The following is a 20,561-nucleotide window of genomic DNA, read 5'->3' as shown; positions in this document are numbered from 1 at the left end:
TTCGGTCTCTATGGCAGCATTCTGTGATCTGTTGCTTTCATTTTCTTTAGATTAGCCCCTGTCATAGGTCGCAGCCTTTCTGTGACGTATGCTATGACAGATGACATTTGGGTGCACACGCTCATGCCAGCATTTACTTCCATAAACAATTGCGTGTGTATAGTGAACTAGAAGTGGGCGCAGCAAAAAAAATTTGCGCGAACGGTGGCTTATAGCCAGAAGTGTCAACTGCCGATACAGACGCCGGCATGGAGTTAATGGCGCTGGTCTCAAGGGAGTGACACTCTCATAGAGCCAATGGGGACGTTTTTTTTCGAAGGCGATGGTGGCGGCACCTGGGAGAGGCGGTAAACGCATCAAAAATCCAATATGGCGGCACGCGTTTAGGCGGCTGGTTGTGGCCGGTTGCTCGCGCTACAGTGCACTGTACTCGCGCGTTCCTGGTGCTGGCGGCCGCTAGCTCGATCCAAGCTTTGTAAATAGTGGTGATTAACTGATCCCGCGCTGCATTCACGCTTGATTTCCTAAGCACTTACGGAATCTGCTCACTCGCTTTTGTATTTCGATGTGTCTGTTGATGTAGCATGGTGTATGGTGGCGAGCGGCGCGACTGCTTAGCAGCTGCGCTCGATCGAGAACGAAAAGCGTAAATGGTTTTGTACAAAGAACAATTTATTAAAAGAACATCAGCAGTGACAATCGATGTCCAAAAAGTGATTTTAAGTATGAGTGACATTGCAGTATCAGTAGCAGGCATCCTAAAAATCAAAATAAAAAAGCGCCATTATGTAAACCTAGAAGACATGAGCGCACAGAGAATATATAGGGGATAAAAAAAGGTATCAAGGTACAGTATACATAATAAAATGCTACATGACTGAATATACGTTTGTACGCGACTTTGTAAGAGATTTAGGTAAATAGAAGGAAAATAAAACATCTGACCTGTACTGAAACGCATCAGTCTGTGGCTATGAATGAACACACGCAGAGAAAGGCAGAGAAAATTTACAACCTTTGACTCGTGTAGAAGAAATCACAGTGCGTTGGGCTAGGGACAACATAATATGCTGCTTCTTCTATAAAGACTCCAAGAAAAGCTCACTGTGTGACTCGACATGACGCCAATGACGCTGCTGCAGTGCGAATGTCGCCGACGTCGCCGTTTTCGCTTGCGCGGCTGACCGTGCGTCGTCTGCTTGTCGTCTGCTGCCGCGTTACCCGCGTCGTCATCTTCGCAGCTAATTTCTTTGATGTCTTATTTTTAATATCTATGGCTGGTTATAATTTAGTTCATAAGCATGTTTTTATTATTGATAGTGGTCGAAAATTTTCACTTTTATTAGGCTTAAGCGCAGCCCCGTTTACCGCCGATACCATGATCGCTGCAATCGTTTCGACCGGGGCGCCACCCTCGGCGCGGACGCGCAACTTGCAACATGCCACAGCCCTGCTGGTCTGCTGTTCAAGAGCATCCCAAAGCGCGTTATATATTTCTGAAATTACTGCATATTCGTCTGAAGTTCACTGAAATCAATTGTGCCCAGATAAAAAAAAACACTGAAGTCGACTTTCACACACCGATAAACATATTGTTCTAACACATCAGTTACCGGGTTGTTTCCAAGCGCATTGCGAGCACACGACGTCGAAGATTCGCGACCTCCGAAGTGTCGTCTGCTCGGAAACAGCCCAGAAGTGTCATTAACTCCATTCCACCCTATTGAAAATATTGAGCGTGAATTCTGCGTGCCTATCTTTGCGTGTTTATTGCCACGCAAAATGCGACGATTGAACGAGGTCGCAGAACGCGAGACATATTTCACATAATTTGCGCAAGCCGAGCAAGCTCGCAAACGCGAGACATCTCTCACATAAGTGCGCAAGCCGCGTAAGGCTCGTACAGCAGGAGACATCCTCGCGTAATATGCGCAAGCCGGGTGAGGCTTCCAGAATGTCCGAGAGCCAAGGGTGAGTCCCAGAATGTTCAAGAGCCGAGTCTGGCTCACAGAGCACTAGACAGTGTCTAATGGAGTTACCATCATGATACCGATAATACCTTGCATGGCTGCAAGGCTCCTACATCACTGCTCAACACGGTACGCTAATGTACTGCATTAAGGCCTCCTCATCTGTCTGTCACTGCCTCATTCAGCATGCATGTTGTGAGATAACAAGCTTTGCAGAAACGGTGCTTCGTGGGATGGCTCTCATGTGTGTAGCATGCTTGCAAAAGGACATAGATAAGGTCACCTTAACTGGCTTTATTAATGCCACATCCCTCATGATGGGTGCCACACAGTGGCTAAACAATTTCTTCAGTTTCTCCAAGTCCAGCAGGTTGGCGTCTTGATACAGGTTCTCACTATGCAGCACCTGCAAAAAGGTAGGAGTATATGCAAAAAAATTCAGTTAATCTGTTTTCTGGAAATTCCAGAAAAGGGCACAAGTACTTCTTCCATTAATGAACCAATGATGATTTCGAAAAGTTTCAGGTTTGAAATACAGACACTGGAAAACCCGACTCAAGCACGCAGACTGCTCAGCATCAAACCTGCACAAAATCTAATAACCGTGTCACACAGGCATTTTGAAGGCTTTCAAATGGCTATTAACTCAACGGCACTTGAATACAGCTAAATGGGCATTTCCAATAGCCACTGAGTCCCTAGAATAGTGTGGACATCTATTAAGATTTTGAAGGCTTTTCAGTGGTAGAAATTTGCACTCAGACATGGAGCACTCGCAACTATACACTAAGGAATAAAATCAAAGCAATTTAATCGCTGAAAGAATACTCAACATGAAATGTACAACTTATTTCACTAAAAAAAAAGAAGGCTAGCCACAAAACACTGCAGCAAGCATATTATCACTGTTGCCAATAGCACAAATACAATGAATACCACCTTTTCAAAACTGTGTGAGCACTACAACAGCTTCCCAGCAAAATTATCAACTGTGACAGTGGCGCCACAGCAGCTTGGTGCGAGATGATGAAATATCTCTACGGCGATCAAGTATTCTGTGTAGCAGTGGCATAACTCCCAAGATGAAGTGCAAATCTCGAAGCTCAATCTCCCACCTTAACTGTTATCTTTAAATACATATTTAAATTCATTGGAGCGTGCTGCAGAAGTAGGTGGTCAGATCATTCGAGAGGATACCTGCAAGGTATCTCAGGAGACGAAAGGTCTGATGAAGAAACGCCAAAGCATGAGGACGTCTAACTTCAGAGATAGAATAGAACTAGGAGAGCTATCGAAGTTATTTATAAGTGCAAGGTAGCCAACATAAGAAAGTTTAACATGGAGAAAACCTAGCATGCTCTAAAGCATGGAGGTAGCCTAAAATCAGTGAAGAGAAAACTAATCACAGGTAAAAACCAGATTTATGCGCTAAAAGACAAAGAGGGCAATGTCATAAGCAATATGGATAAGATAGTTAAAGTAGCCGAAGAGTTCTGCACAAATCGCTACAGTAGTGAATGTAATCAGAACGTTACGGAGAGAGGCAGTAGAGCATAGCAATGGGACATCCCGCCAGTAACGAGGGAGGAAGTAAAGAAAGCCTCAGGAGCAATGCAAAGGGGTAAAGCAGCTGGTGAGGATCAGGTAACAGCAGATTTGTTGAAGGACGAAGGAGAGATTGTGCTAGAGAAACTAGCCACCCTGTACACGCTTGCCTCGTGACCACGAGCGTATCAGGAGCTTGGAAGAATGCGAACATTATTTTAACTCATAAGAAAGAAGATGTCAAGGACTTGAAGATTTACAGACCAATCAGCTTACTATCCATTGTCTACAAGGTATTTACTAAGGTAATCACTAATAGAGTCAGGACAACCTTCGAATTCAATCAACCAAATGATCAGGCAGGCTTTCGTAAAGGATACTCAACAAGAGACCACATTCATGCAATCAATCAGGTGATAGAGAAATGGGCAGAATATAACCAACCCCAATATATAGCCTTCATTGACTACCAGACAGCAATTGACTCGGTGGAACCACAGCTGTCATGCAGGCATTGTGGAATCAGGGTGTAGAAGAGTGTTATGTGAAAATATTGGAAGATATTTATAACGACTGCACAGCTACCATAGTTCTCCATAAGGTCAGCAATAAAATTCCTCTATATTCCGAGTTTTCTAACACCACCATCATTTTTTGGCACCGTGACCATATCATACAAGAATGTGAGACCTACTGCATACCTAAAGAAAATATGTGTGTAAGCCAAGCATCAGCCGTTCTATGCAATAAGAAGTCTAAGTGAAAAAGATTCGATGTAAATTAGAGAAAGCCTTGCCATTTTTGTACTTCTGCTTCTATGACTGCTTGCTGGATTTTTTTCTTTAGTTGGAAGCATTCTTCCATCCCTTATCTCTATACACTATTCCTCTGCCAAATGACTGAGTAACCCAAATAGCAATTCCTAAGTAGGGAGGGGGCCTTCCACAGTGACCACACAGGGGCCTTCAAGTTCTTGCAGCAATCAAAACATCCCTTTGTAACACTGGCCTTGAATGCACCACTATACTTTTGTGGCAGGGCAAATACTTATACAATTTATGTTTTAAAACCACACAGAAATCCACAATTGCCATTATGAAAACAACCTAGTAATGTAACCATAAGCGTACCTGGCCAGCATGATCAGCATGGAAAGGCACACAGCTTGTGTGCAGCTCCTAAAATGAAAGCAAATTCACATGATTAATTGCAATTTCCACAAAGACATTCTTGAAAAATCATGTTTTTGCACCACTCAGCCTCAAGCCTGCCTTATTGCTCCTGCAGCAATGAGGCAAATCTGAGCACAGCTTGGGGTGAGCTGGTGGTATCACATTACGCACCTGACACTACGTGCATCAATCCATTTGTATGAATGAATTTCAGAATGGCGAAGAAGACACACAGACAGGAAAAAATGGTGGGTGGATGAGATTAAGAAGTTTGTGGTGATACAGTGGCCGCAAGTGGCAAAGGACAGACAAAATTGGAGAGACATGGGAGAGGCTTTGCCCTGCAGTGGGTGTAGTCAGGCTGCTGCTGCTGCTGCTGATGATGATGATGACAGCCTGAGCACACCTACAAAGTAAAACTGTGATCTCGACCCAGCAGCACTTTACTGTGTTGAAAGAGAACAGGTACAATTGAATTACTACATTACCTTGTTATTATCATTAAAAAGTACAGGGCTCTAAGGATTTCCTAATTTACATCGAAACGAATGGGTTACAGTGAACTTTCACGGATTACACTAACAGGCACTGAAAATCCAACACAGCTGCCCAAGAGAATATTAGGCAGCCGCGCTAGCCTTCTTTTGCGCTATGCTACCTGATACCAGATTAAAATTCCAGAGCAATTTACTCATACTCTAGCACTGGGATACGTTATGCCCCAGACTGACGCAGCTGTCTTACTAAAGGCAGAGAAGCTTTCAGTGTGGGTCATGTGTGCTGTGGCGTGAACACATGCACAGCATCGCCTGCTACCATTCAAGTCCTCTGTGTACACAAATGCAGGTGCAATAGAAAACCCACATCACAAATTTGGCTAGTCTGGTCGGCCAAGCATGGGCCAGCTGATAGCACGAAGCAGCAGGTGCGACACATACCATCATCATCAGCCTGACAAGGCCCACTGCAGGGCAAAGGACTCACCCATGTCTCCACATTAACCCTGTCCTTTGCTAGGTGTGGCCACCATATCCCCGCGAACTTCTTCATCTCATCCGCCCATCTAACTTTCTGCCGCCCCCTGCTATGCTTGCATTCTTTTGGAATCCACTCCATTACCCTTAAGGACCAGCGGTTATGTTGTCTTCCCATTACAAGCCCCGCCCCGGCCCATTTCTTCCTCTTAATTTCAAGTAGCATGTCATTAACCCGCATTTGTTCCCTCACCCACTCCGCCCCCTTTTGGTCTCTTAATGTTAGACTTATCATTTTTCTTTCCATAGCTCACTTTGCTGTCCTTATCGTTTGGCACGTGTTTTTTTCTTTGTAATAAGGCATAAAGTATTATACACGGATTACCACATGGCATCCTCCTATGACCGCTAAATAATTTATAATCAAATTTCTTTCTCCTGCTGTATTTGTTTCGGTTTCGACAGCTGAATGATGGCTCTGACTTCAAAGCGAGGTTATTGGTCACGTGAGGCATGAAAAACTGCAATACAATTGGTACTTCTGGCTCTTAAGGAATGCTGGCGTCAGCGCTGTAGCGAATTAAAACGATGAAGCAGCGATTATAAGTGCAGTTTTTCCACGCCTCACGTGACCTATAAGCTCTCTTTGATGTCATAGCCATAGTCAAATTGTTCACCGAAACAGGATGGCAGAAAAAGTTGATTATAAATTATTTAGCGGTCTCACACGAATACCAGATGGTGATTCATGCACAGTAGTGTCTTCCGCATCATTATAGAGAAGAAAACATGCCACCAAGGTTAGGTGTCTATACTCTTTTAAGCTGAACTCTCTTCATTAGCCTCCACGTTTCTGTCCCAAAAGTGAGAAACATGCAGGCTAAAGAAAAGATTTCAGCTTAAGTACCAAAGTGGCTCTAATCACACGATGAAGCGGAAAAACTCTCGACAATTGAACAGAGAACAAATAGGAATTCCAACAAAATTTTAGATTCTTGTAAGGCTATCAAGCATTTCTGAATATTGTAAACTGCACTTTCACACATACAGTACGCATGTATGCCAAGCTCACATTCAGTAGCCCTGTTTACCGGCTGTAATTATCACGGTCTGAGCTCAGTTACAGATTTAAAACCAGCCAAAAGATGCAACACAGGAAAAGAGAAGAAAACAGGTTGGACTATCAATTGAATTTTTTGTAAAGGAAAAGAAGGCTCGCATGAAGATGCGCCACACATGACTCACACCAGCGAAAGGCAGGACAACAAATAACTGTCACTGATATACAAGCACGTCATCTAAAAGAGAAAATTCTTTCCGTTGAAGATTGACTAATGGCTTCGCTACTCATACAACCGTTGCCTTGGAGATATGCATCAAATACCTTACAGATTTGTTTACCACTTCTATACACCACTGAAGTGTCACAGAAATCAGGCGTACATACTGATGGGTCATCTTATGATTTACACTCACGACATTGGCACTGTAGTGCCAGATTAGAAGCTGCCTTCCCCCTAACGAGTTAGTGCTCACTCAGGAACACATTAAAGACACCTGCACATATCCCTGAAGTAGTTTCTTGCACAAGCTAGCGGAATGTGATAAACCACTTCCTGCAAGTCCTGAACCTAGTTTTATGGGATACCATACTGCTATCCCGGTTTTTAACAGCAGTGCAAAGGCCATCAACACAATGATTGGCGCAAAAATTACATTTAATAATTTTCCCGCCACTCGATTTGAACTCATGAAGTCTACACAAAGGACTCCATGATAACCGTTCTGAGGTGAATGGCAGTTCAGCCTAGCCTCTGGAATCTGTGCCAAAAAAAAAACGGAGTCAGCGCATCGCAATTTACTTCCGAAATCAGCCGGTGCTGATGAAAATTGTATGTTTTGCTTTCTCTGGCTTATAAAGCTCCACTTTCAGAAAAAGTGTCGTCTTTGTGGTTAGGATGCGGAACTTCATCATCACAGGTCAACTTCAGCTTGCCATCAGTGTCCCTTTAATGCCTCAAAGTTGAACAATAGCTCCATTCATAGAGGAGGGCTGTGCATAAATTTCGACCACCAAAGATTCTTTAACATGCACTGACATTGCATAACACACGAACAAATATGCATTTCGCCTTGTCGAAACGAAGCCACCACAATTCAATGCCGCGTCTTTGGGCTCAGTAGCCGAACACCAATGCAGTAGGCCACAGCAGCAGGTGAAAAACAAAAGAGAGCCCTTAATAGGCAACCTAACTTGCCAAAATCAACATAACGAGGTGTAAGGGTTCGGTAGCGTTCGCGGGGGTCATCAGAATGCGGCTGGGGTGCTCAAAGCGAAGCGTCTCCTTTCTTGGAACGCGGCCGCTCGCGAACGCGCCGGCAGGTATACGGGTGTCCCCCCACCCGCGGTACTGATTCGCACACGTGCTGGCACGGATGTCTATTTGTGTTTGTTTTTGTTTATTTAGTGGTAGAGAGGGTGGTTTTACCTTGTTGAAGCCGGAGGGCTGGACATGCCCTTGAAGAACCAATCATGTTGAGACCGCAGCATGATTGGAAGCTATGGAATGTGGGCCGGGCCTTTAGGGCTTTAAAACCGGGCCCCGGAGCTGGAAGCGGGGTTCTGCGCTAAGGTCAGATGCAACGCATCTTCGGCAACGCCGAGCAGGGGCCTCCCCTAGTATTAGCCAGATCCACCTTTTTTGTTGTTTGTCTTTTGCCGTTTAATTTGTCTCGAGTGTCTAAACTTCTATACGCTGTAAATATCTGTACATAAACCTCAGTTATTGCCTTTTTTTTATCCCTGCGTGTCAACTGATCACACGAGCGTCTCTGACGTGGCACCCCTGGTGCGAAGAGCTTCAGTTCGAGTTACCAACCGTCTCTGGCGGTGCACCTGTAGTGCAAAGAAGAAGAAGAACCTGATCTTTACTGGCGCAGTCGACAGGATCCTGCGGCCATCGGAAGACGGCGCAGGAAGAAGACAAGGCAGGGAGAAAGGTGACGACAAGGCGACAGGTCAGCGATCGTGAACGGACCTGCGGAGACACGGCGGCAAGGACGCAAGGACCACGGCAGTAGTCCAGCGACGCGGGACTGCGTCCGGTCAAGGAAGCAGCGCGTCGGGAACTCGACGATCACCGGCGGCGGACCAGCGGCGTGCGACAGCTCATCGCAGCGTCCGGGGAAAGTGGCGGTGGACCCCGACGCCAAGGAGCTGGCAATGCGGATCGACGCATCGAAACCGTGAGTTTCCTTGGTCGCATTGTTCACGTCCCTGTGTTCGAGCCGATAGGACATCTGAGGGGTACGGAAGGCGGTATGGAGAGCTATCCAAGCCTGCCCTCACTTGATGTGAGGTACCAAGTGGAATTAGCGAAGGCGCGCTTAGCGTACTTTCAGGCTGAACTTGCGAAAGTAAATGGAGGAAAGGCGCCACTGTGCGAGGAGAAACCTCAGGATGTTAAGTGCGTCTTGGAGGAATTAGAAGCAAAGCGCCAGCAGCTAGCGCTGGAGCTCGCTGAGCTCAAGGAGTCTAAGAGAGCTAGTGAACTAGCGAGGGACAACTACTCCGAGTCTCGAGAGGCGAGGCCGCCTGTGCTGGAAGACAAAGGAATATACCTGTCAAGCACAGGTCAAGAAAACAGCCAGGCAGAAGAAAAGAGGGAGCCAGCTTTCCACGAAAGTGCAATCTCTCGTGAAGAAAGTATCGTGACGGAACGCAGCGTCGCGGTAGTCGAGGCGGTGAACGCGCACTCCGACGATCCAGCTGCACAAGTTAGCTCAACCCCTAATGAGACCAGGGACGCGGACGCGAGTTCAGGATTGTTGGAAGTCACTCTGACAATTCCGAAAACGCAGTCCCAAGCAAGCTGTGAAAAAGAGCATTTCGTGCAGCAGGAAACGGTCGGTGAGGACAGACGTCAGATCGGCGAGCGAGTGAAAGGAGGAAGTCTGGCGTCGCCGCAACCGCACACTGTGTCGGGTATGGAGCATGAAGTGCCCCGTAGCGTTTCTGGTGGCAAGAGCCCTTCATCCGAGGCAAAGAGCGGAGGTGGGCCTGTTGGGCCGACCGGGCAGAACGCCGCGCAGATGAACGCACCCGGTGTGTGCCCGACCAGGTCAGTTGAGGACCCGGAAAGGTGTGGCGACTTGCCGCAAGGCAAGCCCGGGTCAAGTGACTGTCAGGAAGCTCATGGAGCCTCGGAGTCAGACTATGCCACGGGGCCAGCGGGCGCTGATCAAGCACGGAGCGGCGGTTTCAAAGTTTGCTCGTGCAGTAAAGGTGCAGATGACCCCGGGCGAGGTGGAGTGGCAGGAGGCAGGTGCGTGGTTTTCACGCTGAAAGTCGACGCGAGGAACAGTATGTTCCGTGCTAGAGGTCGGCGTATCAAGTGTAGCGAGACTGGCTGTACTGCTATATTTGGACGGGCCAGGGGCTATGCTCTTTACGCACCACGCGTGTCGTACTGGTGCGCCGGAGAGAGAGTGCTCTCAAGTGCGTCGCATGGTCAGAGATTTTCACCTATCGATGACCAGGACGTTTTTGATCCTGGAGGGCACCGTCTTTTCAGTTCACGCCCCGCTGTGGCACCAGCCTGACGAGCATAGTGGCCATTAGGTGTTAATCGTGTCGAATGAGGCACGTGTGGGCTCGAACGCGCACAGGGACGCTCGGTGCGACTAAGGAGGCTCACGTGGCCCATATCAGTGCTACTGAACGCTCTAGTTGTGAGTGTCGGTGTGTGTGTCGAGCAGGACGCGGGTGTGCATGCTGGTGAACTGGGTGCAACGCACAAACTTGGACGCGTGTTACGGCGCACGGCAGGCATGCCACCGTGTGAATTTGTGGAATTTGCTGATGTTGTGTGTGCATTTTGCATTTTGTTTTTGGTTTTGTTGGTGCCAGCGCTGGTGTAGCTGCGGTATGTCACCCACAGGGTGGTTTTGTGACCCGTACCGATCCCTTTGTTATAATTCTAAAAGTGGCATTTGAGCCCTTTGTAGAATCTTGGGAAGGGCGTGTAAGGGTTCGGTAGCGTTCGCAGGGTCATCGGAACGCGGCTGGGGGTGCTCAAAGCGAAGCGTCTCCTTTCTTGGAACGCGGCCGCTCGCGAACGCGCCGGCAGGTATACGGGTGTCCCCCCACCCGCAGTACTGATTCGCACACGTGCTGGCACGGATGTCTATTTGTGTTTGTTTTTATTTTGTGGTGGAGAGAGAGCTCTATTTTACGGCAGCTGGAGGGCTGGCCAGGCTCTTGAAGAACCAATCATGTTGAGAGCACAATATGATTGGAAGCTATGGAATGTGGGCCGGGCCTTTAGGGCTTTAAAACCGGGCCCCGGAGCTGGAAGCGGGGTTCTGGGCTAAGGTGAGATGCAACGCATCTTCGGCCACGCCGAGTAGGGGCCTCCCCTAGTATTAGCCAGATCCACCTTTTTGTTGTTTGTCTTTTGCCGTTTAATTTGTCTCGAGTGTCTAAACTTCTGTACGCTGTAAATATCTGTACATAAACCTCAGTTATTGCCTTTTTTTATCCCTGCGTGTCAACTGATCACACGAGCGTCTCTGACGTGGCACCCCTGGTGCGAAGAGCTTCAGTTCGAGTTACCAACCGTCTCTGGCGGTGCACCTGTAGTGCAAAGAAGAAGAAGAACCTGATCTTTACTCGAGGGGTCACACAAGTAGCAGTGGACTAGGAAAATAAAAGCTACTTGTGTCTGAAGATGTCTTCAGTGCTTACCTCAAAAGCCTGCTTGCTTGCTGGGCATCCTAGCACCAAGTGAAAGGCTGGCACAGCCATACTGGAGAGCATGGAAGAGGCATTGCTGGTAAAGCTATGTGGAGATTGCTGCAAGGTAAAAAGACACATTTAACAGCAGCACAGTGCAAAAAATGGACTAGAATCAAGCATGTAAGGCAAAGTGCAAGGCACAAAAAGGAGCCGGTCGCAGAATGGAACACAACTGTTTAACCACATTTCGAAGTGGGCCAGGCAACAAGAAATTCATAACCACGGCAGTCATTCACAACCTAGCCTCAGACGAGACATCACTTGCATATCGATATCCAGCATCGTTTCTACAATACATGCCACCATTCAAAAGAACAGACCACAGCAGGTCGATATTTTCAGTAGAAGGCTGGTTTGCTTCAAATTCTGCATGCGTCCCTCAATTTGAAATCTGGCATGATTAGCAATGATTTCACATTCTCACAGGTATGATGAATTAATAGTGCCAATTGCAGAAAAACCACACTTTTTCCTTTAACATCAAATAAGGTATTGGAGAGGTACCTCAGCATATTTAAGTCAAAGTCAGATTTATTTGCGCCATTGGTTATAATCATGAAACAATCAAGTTTATTCTTCGTACATATTAAAGGCTCAATTACTCTTAAATTTCACTGCAACTTCGGGATTTAGGGCAAATGGAGCTAGGGCACCTGTGTGCATTTTGCAGTTGTTTGTACCATTTCAGCTCCGAGCCAAAGTATGAAAAAGCGAATGCCAAAATAGAGGCGAAAAACTTCAGAGCAATTTGTTTTTATCTCACCGTTCTGCTATTCAAGGCTCGACTACACTGGCTCGGCTATAAGTACGAACGCAGCTGGATCATATGGAGCTTCGTACCTTAAATACACAATTTATAAAAGTACAAGTGAAATACAAGTGAAAGAGGAGGAAGCTCAATCCAAACGCATACAGCTGAATCGCAGTCTACGTAGTTAAGCTGCTCGAGCGCTGTTACTTCAATTACAGCGTAACATGCGGCGAGAATGTAAAGCCCGGGCCGAAGATCTATTGGTGGGCACATATTCCATTCTCGGCGAGAGATGAATGGCAGTACGGCGGCAGTACGGCGCCGATATCGTGCACCCCGCGATCGGATCAGCTGTGCATATTTGCATGGCATACTGACCATGACCGTGTGACCACTGACACTACAAGCGCATTCATGCCCGTGTGCCGCCAGCAAACAACCTTTCAGCGCTGCGTGCTGCCGCGATACGCACTGCGTCTTCGCGTCTCTGTACTAGCTGTGTTGACGTGGCCAGTTGTGCGCAAAGGCTTTGAAATAATGAACAGGTTCGAAGAAAATTAACTTACCCCCAAGATGCGAGATGTCACCCGGGTAGTGGTCTCCCACCAGCTGCTCCGCCATGGAGGAAATGAGCCCCACCGTCCGCATAGCGTTTCCAGTGAAGGCGCGCAAAGGACGACGCGCTATCCGTCGAGCCCGCTGACGCACGCTATAAACACAGGTTTACTCAGCACCTTACCAAGTTTTCGTACATCGCACCAGCGAATTTCACTGCTGTCGGCACATCACATATCGGAAGAGTGACAAATGCTCATGCCAGCGATCGTTCACGCCCTCGGCACCACAAAGGACCACGACAAACGTAGTAACGCTGACCGCGGCCCGCCATGCTGTCCCTCCCCAGACGCTGCGTTCGTTGGCTAGCGCTTCGGCCAGTTCCGGCTTCCTTCGACCCGTTTAGAAAGGCATCGCCTCCAGGCATTCCTCCAGGTCGTCTCTTTCGGGCTCTATGCTTTTGGGCAGTGCGATAGCAAAGAACTAAAACCAAATGAAACTTTCGTTACAAAAATAATTAAGTTCTTGTGCACATATTAGCATTAAAAACTTGAGAAATTTGTGACGCATGGACGCATTAATATGCGTGTCGGTACATTCGTGCGTGCGTGCGTGCGTGAGTGGGATGGTCTAGCTCGTCAAATCCAAAGCCTATCCGACATGCTGCATGGTTTCTGAGATCACCGCCGTGAGCTTCGTTTTTTTTCTCGTGCTGCTGCTGGGCTGTCTTGCGCGCCGCTGTTACTGTGCTGGAATCGCAAAAGAAGAAGGATTACCGGTGTGTGCTGCCGGTGGGCGCGCTCTCATCCAAGAGTAGTAGCAGCTCCCAATTAAGCGATCCGTCGGGGCATATGTGCTATGGATGTCTGGTCGACAACGATAATGAGGTCAGCAGTGCGGTGCCGTCGTTTGATGAGTCGAACCTTTCGGCCTATTGCACTGCTAACTTCGTTGCAAAAATGCCTGGCTCATAAGCAGCGACAGTGGCCATTGTTTCTGTGGTGTGTTTCGATTACAAGACGGCGCCCTTCTACAGTGTGGCTTCCTTGGAAACTTAGTCGGCGGTGTGCCTGCAACACCTGTCGCTGTCAGCTCAAACTGACCGCCTGCGAGCGCTGCCTTCTTTTGCGATGTGAACGGTGACGGGACACTTGCTGCCTGTGGCCGGAGCTTATAGCAAAAGCGAAGAGTGTTTTGTGTGAAGGTTTGACGAAGTGCGTGTGTCAGTCTGGACCCTTAGCAAGTCATACGAGATGCGACATGCAAAAGTGGTCCACCAGTCGCTTCAGCAGAAAGGAGTGCGGATGTTTTTTACGTTACTTCAATCGAGAACTGCCCATGCAAATATTTCAACTCGTCCCTTGCCTAAACAGCATAGTAAAGAAGCTAAAGCAACAAAACTGCTGTTTCCATGCTGTATATTGATTCCGCACTCGTGCTAGAGGTGGGAAATATGTAGTAGTTATTGGCGGAGTTACAGCCTATGAAGCACGTGCAGCTTCCTGTAATTGCAGGTTAGGATATGTGCCTTACTTGGTATTGACTTTGTAACCAGACATAGCCATCTGTCAACTAAAAGAAATTTTCTTGCTATAGGATTCTGCAGCATTATGTATGCTTCTGGACACTGAATACCGGGTGCGTCACCTCTCTTGAAAGCACTCAGATTTGTGTACTTATCAGTACGTTTGAGATGAGAAAATTTTATCAGCTTCTTTTCTTTATTTTATAATTAGCTACACAGCATGTCGCAAAAAAAAAATGTTTTAAGGAAAAGTATTTCAGTTTAGAGTAGAACAGTTCAACAAAGTTGTTTTGGGCATTCTGGTAACTTCAAGATGGTATCTGATGGTTGCATACAGACGCGCAAGTCAAACCTCAAAGGGCATCAAACTTAACAGTACCGCTGAGCTTATCCTTTCGTGCTTTTTATGTGTGTGTAGATCACCTGGGGAAGTTCAGTATTGGATGTTGGATTTCATAGTTCTGCTACAACTTTTATCTTCCTTTCTACACATGAAACATGACTGAACTCGATTACATTCCCCAAGCAAATACCTGACGCCTTACAAGCGTTCCTTACTGTGCACAGTTGTCCCAGTGCATTATATCCACTCATGTGCAGCACACTGTTGTGTTGCTCTTGGTCTCCGAATGTGACTCTCAGCAATATGACGGAATAATAGCACATCCAGATGGTCTTTGTGGTAGTGCAAATTTCAAAACAGATTGAAGAAGAATGAAGAGTGTGATACTTCGTCATGCATCATGCAATGCTGGTGCTAATCAGGCAACATGTGTGGTATATATACTTCGCACATTTGAGATTCATTGGATTTGTTCTGGAGCCATACTGGGAATTAATTAATCGATCTGTGATTTGTCACTGAATTTGAGAGAGGGCACTAATTTCTGAACTTTTGACACCAACTGTGAATTCAAAACTGTCTTTTCGTGTAGGCTTACATGGCCTTTTTACGTGTATGTAAATTTATGCTAATGACTTTGGAAATTGCTTTGGAAATGGTTTTGGAAATTGCCTCATAACATTCCTGTTACAGCTCACAATTCGCTTTCTGCACGTCATGTTTGATTGAACCTGATTATATCCCCAAGCTTGTTTGTTGCACCTAACAAACACTGTTGCCCTTTCAGAGTTATTCCATTGATTGACTCCTTTCGAGTGCAAGCAACAAATGGTTGTGTTGCTTCTGATTTCGAAATATGGCTGTCTGCATGACGGGCAACAACATAAGTGCTCTGGATGGCTTTCATCATGCATCTATAAGATATCTGTAACTTTCAGGATTGGTTAAAGGAAGAACTGAAGGATGCTGTAAGAGTCATTAGCAGCTTGTTTTTTACATTATTTTACTATAAACTTGCAATGTTGACAAGCTCTTGCTCAGTGTGCATGTTGTCATGTACAGGTCCCTGCAGTATCCAAGGAAACCATTTTGCACTAAAAGATAATTTTTTGGTTATTTGTTTGCTGAAGTTGAAAATGATTAATGGGTACTTACGCCAAGACGAAAATTATAAAACAGCAAAACGTGAGCTTATTGCTCATTTTTGAGAAGTAATCATTAACTGAATGCTCGAACCTTGTTTGCTTTCACCCTAAATGGGCCTTTACAGTCTCGACAAGTTGCTACTAAGCAAGCAAACGCACACATGGCCACACGCAGCCTCACTGAGCTTGCTCAGTACGCACATAAGCACGCACAGCTTCGGCAAGCCCCCTCTCAGCACGCAGATGTCCACGTACAGAGAGTTCTCCACGAGAGTCCACGATTTTTTACACGCAAAGAGTGTGCGTGAACGTCTATCAGCTCACAGTACGCGCATATGTACACACAGGACGCACAGAATGCGTACAGGTAACGCACAATTTCTGCGCATTTGTGTGCAAAATGAACGTGATCGTACAAAAATCACTGTTCTCGTGCAAACTCACGCAGAGTTTTTTCAATAGGGCAGTTCACCTGTCGGCAGTCGACATTTCCGGCTTCACGCCGCCTTTGCTCCCCGGATCACACTTTTCCACGGCCCGTAAAACTGGTTCGCTGTAACGTGCACGTGGCTAATTTAGTTGCCCTTAGCACGATATTAACAATATCAGTTTTCATTCGTTACGATTTGCACCTTTATTTCACAAGAAAGAGGCAACGAAAAAACAAACAAACAAAGAAGGAAGAATACCATTACATGTTTAGTTAATTAAAAGACTAGCGCATAAAACTAGGACAGAGACAGAGAAGGAGACATTACGAGCGCTAAACATCAACTGAAGGTTTACTAGAACAAACAGGTACTTAAAAACACTTCAGTGGCACATGCGCACACTGGGTTACAAAGAGCTCAAACTAATCAAGAAGTGGCAAACAGTTTCGAAGATACATGGTTTCTTTCCTGGTCAGGGCAAGTGATGTCGTGCTGACACACTTGTCATCTTCCCTGTTAATGTGATAAGCCTCACAAATCTCACGACCTAACCTTGTGCCTCCCCTGCCAAGCACACACGTGACATCAAACGCCGGCACGCACCCGTACCGCTTACAATGCGTAGCCAAATGGCTGCCCCCCGCCAATGAATCCACCAGCGTGCGATGCTCTCGTAGCCGTTCATTTAGGCGGCGTCCAGACTGTCCCACGTAGCATCTACCGCAGGAGAGGGGTATGCGGTATACAATGCCAGCAGTGCACGGAACGAACTTGCACTCGTGGTTTATGGTGCATACCGGTTTCCTCTTCTCATTGACGGCTTTGCACATGCGCACCAGCTTTTCGGGGGCGGTGAACATGACGTCCACACCGCACTTCCCTCCAACTTTCCTCAGCCGGTGCGAAAGGTAGTGCACGTACGGTATGGCCGTACGCCTGAGCCTTTTGGCACTTTCTCCGGCGGCCACGCCAGGGCGGCCACCTGCCCTGACTTCCTTAAAGAGGCATTCCGCCACAGCCATCACTGTGTCGTTAGGGAAACCGGCCTTCTTCAACCGGTGCACTTGCGCTTGCAAGCTGTCCTCAATCTTATGCTGGCAGGACTTCTCGAGAGCACCTCGCAGGCAACTTTTTGCAATTCCCCGTTTTACTAATTTAGAATGGGCCGAATTATACGCTAAAATTTCTTTTTTTGTGCGAGGCTGGTACGACCAACAGATGTCCCCAGTGCCAAAGAACAAACATAGCTCGAGGAACTGGAGGCACCCGTCCACTGGAACTTCATGCGTGAACCTGAGCTTGCCAGAACAATCACCGAAAATCTCCAGAAGACTTTTTACAACCTGTAGTTTGTCGCTCTCGTTGTTAACATGCATAAACACAATAAAGTCATCCACGTACCTAAAACACTTCACAACACGCTTTTCGTCTTCTATGCACGCTGCAACGCGCTTGTCAAACTGTCCTAAAAAGATTTCACTAAGAATCGGGGCTATGCAAGACCCTATGCAAATGCCATCTTTTTGCACAAACAATCGGTCATCAAAACAAATGTAAGTGGATTAACTATGACACACCAACTAGCCCAGTTTTCCGCCTTGAGACCATTACATGCCTTCCACTCAAAACACCTGTCATAGCTTTACAAAAGAATGCGCAGCTCGACACCATTCAAGAGCTGGTGCAGCAGCGCCGTGAAGCTCGCAGCCTTAAGGCGAGTCTATCACACTACACTCATGTACTGAGGGCTTATGCAACGTCCGTTCTTCAGCCACCATCGCAAGTTCTTCCCGCATGGAAGTTTGTACAGCTCAGCCACCACAAGCCGAGATAATCGTCGACCAACATCTGCTAATTCATTATCGCTGCTTCGCAAGAAATTTGAAGAACAAGACGCCTCCAGAAAAGGGTTACAGCGCCGAAACAGACAACACAACCCTGTCCCGTCTAGCTTTCTGTACGGACCCCCCTATGTCCTTTTTGTGCTGAGTTCGTTGCTGTTCAAGACGCACTCTGCTCCGTGGCCGCCACAAATACGCCCTCACTGACGCCCTTCGAGCAGTGCGGTTGCTACGACGTGTGCCCAGTAATATGGCAAGACATCCCCCGCTTTGCGGCACGCATCCCGCAGCCAGTACGTATTGAGTGGGTTCCACGGGATCTGCACACCTCTCCAAGCCAGGCAGATTTACCGACCCGCCTCGTGACTCAAGGCTCATCACTGCCTTGGCTCCTTCATTTGGACAACTTTACCCTCCTTTTATCAAGAAAGGAACACCACCGACGCCGCGCACGTGCTCTCATCCGTCCCATGTATGTCGTAATCCTTTCCCGCGGTTTTACCCGTGCAGATGAGGTTGCGCTTCGGAGGATCCGGGTCGGGGTTCGTCTGCCGTCACTCGGAAGTGGCCTCAGTATCGAGATGTCTTCCGTCGGCCAGGGTGTCCGATATGTAAACGCGAGAACACTGAAGCCGACATTCACCACTTGCTGTGGGACCGCCCCTGCTCTCAAGCCTACTAGGATCCGGCACCTGAAGGCAGCGGGTCTTTCACCGCGCTACCCTGCTTGATATATTGCCTGGACGCAGGGACCATACCATCGCTCACCACTTTACTACATAAAATCAGCTAACCTATTCCCATTACTTTAATAATTACTACATCTTTCATCACACTTTCGTCCACTCATGTCCTGAGACAATAAAGCTCGTTAAAAAACAAACAAAAACTTGCGTTGAGGCTACGGGGCTTATATACTTCGCCTAGAGAGTGAGCAAATGAATGGCGTTAAAATCCTGCCCTGCGGGCTGGGCTCACGTAATGCATTCGTGATGCTGGTAAACTTTTTCTTTCAATGCGCCAAATGAGACGCTATGGCGCATGCGTGTGGTTCTTGTCAGATATTTTTAAGCTTATCTCCATATCCGCCTTTAAACTGCTCAGAAAACAAGCCCTCGCGTTGTACTTCACATGTTGACGACGTCTATGCATTCGCGTCTGCCTGATGGCGTACTAAGAAAAAGACTGCAATTTCAGAACCCCCGCAGCCTGCAAAAAGTAGCCGGCTAGTGAGCTGAAGTGTGACCAAAACAGTTTCACAGGGCAGGTGTCAATTGCACCATAATTCCTCCATGCCGTTGAGTTTTACGTTGAGGATCTGCGCTTGCTGTGTACAACGTTCCACAGGGACCCTGCGTTAAAAGAATGCGACGTGACAGATTAAAGTAAAGTAAATTGGTAAATCTATCTCGACTTCGCGTACAGGAAGCCAAAATGGCTACTTGTTCTTGTGAACGCGGTCTCTCGATGGGTTCAGGTTATCTGCATGAATACTACAGCGGCCGAAAAAACTGTGGAAAAGCTGCGTACCATTTTTTCCAACTTTCGGTCGACCAGAAGTAGTGGTAACGGATAATTGCCCCCAATTTGCATCGATAGAATTTGCGACGTTTCTGTCGGGCAAATGGTATACGCCACATAACAACGCCACCCTATCACCCAGAGTCAAGTGGCACTGCAGAACGCTTGGCTCAGACTTTTAAGAAATACCTGCAAAAACAATTGCAGGATGAGGAAAAAGAGGGTGTCCGAAGATCTGCTCAGCACCGCGTCAATCAATTCCTTTTCCGCTACAGGAACACGCCATGTGCAGTAAAGGGAAAGACACCAGCTGAGCTGTTTCTTTCGTGGACCCCAAGAACACGCCTTGCTCTGCTACATCCTCGGCTTAGTGACCGCCTAGAGACGCCAGACACGCCGCACTCATCTTCACGGTGGCGCGAGTTCAACGAAGGAGGCAGAGTGCGAGTTAAGGGAACAAGATTAGGTGATCCTGCATGACTAATCGACATCGTTGTCAGACGAGTTAGTGCCGCAACGTGCAGCCTTTGTCAAAAGTAACCAGGCCGCATGGTTTGCTTCTCATTTGTATAGTAGAGCCTTTACGACTTCCCTTAAGATCAAAAAGTACTTTGAAGGTGAGGACAGAGATTCTCCTTACCGTACAGAAATTTAGAGCTTGAGTGCTGGCATAACAGCTCCAATATACGACTGAGAAGAAAAACGTGCAGCCTGGTTACTTTCGGCAAAGGCTGTACGTCATAAGCATTAACAACGAAGAACATTTTGTGCGCGGCGATCACATAATCAAGGCTACTTTTCCTGATCGCGAAGTGGTTTGTCATAGAGGCCCATGTACTGTGCGATGTGAGTGCACGTTAAAGAACCCCAGGTATTCGAAATTTCCGGAGCCCTCCACTATGGCGTCTCTCATAGCCTGAGTCGCTTTGGGGCGTTAAACCCCATAAACCAAACCAAACCAAACCATCCCTCCCCATGCACCAGCCTTCTC

General features: G+C 47.2%; 1 protein-coding gene across 1 annotated transcript; it reads right to left on the bottom strand.

Annotated features, from left to right (window-relative positions):
- Window positions 1–291: 291 nt before the first annotated feature.
- LOC149332795 (uncharacterized) lies at window positions 292–13,910 on the bottom strand. The gene is made up of 4 exons (XM_089558382.1): window positions 12,776–13,910; window positions 11,408–11,515; window positions 4,646–4,693; window positions 292–2,376 (listed from the first exon to the last, which is right to left on the bottom strand). Exons 2-4 carry the CDS (start codon window positions 11,477–11,479, stop codon window positions 2,152–2,154), a joined length of 345 nt encoding a protein of 114 aa, XP_089414508.1. The 5' UTR covers window positions 11,480–11,515; window positions 12,776–13,910; the 3' UTR covers window positions 292–2,151.
- Between the last annotated feature and the right edge of the window lie 6,651 nt (window positions 13,911–20,561).

This window comes from Amblyomma mixtum, chromosome 8 (genome assembly GCF_055824585.1).
Source record: "Amblyomma mixtum isolate Tamu chromosome 8, ASM5582458v1, whole genome shotgun sequence".
NCBI lineage: Eukaryota > Metazoa > Arthropoda > Arachnida > Ixodida > Ixodidae > Amblyomma > Amblyomma mixtum.
Note: the sequence above shows the minus strand (reverse complement) of the source record. Positions and strands in the feature narration are given on the sequence as shown.

Bases quoted from the DNA above. Each gene is read 5' to 3' on its own strand.
- LOC149332795 (XM_089558382.1), bottom strand. From the start codon at position 11,479: ATGCTCTCCAGTATGGCTGTGCCAGCCTTTCACTTGGTGCTAGGATGC. The intron at 4,694-11,407 runs GTAAGCACTGAA...CTTTCATTTTAG, and splicing joins CAAGCAAGCAGGCTTTTGAG to GAGCTGCACACAAGCTGTGT. The intron at 2,377-4,645 runs GTACGCTTATGG...ACCTTTTTGCAG, and splicing joins ATGCTGATCATGCTGGCCAG to GTGCTGCATAGTGAGAACCT.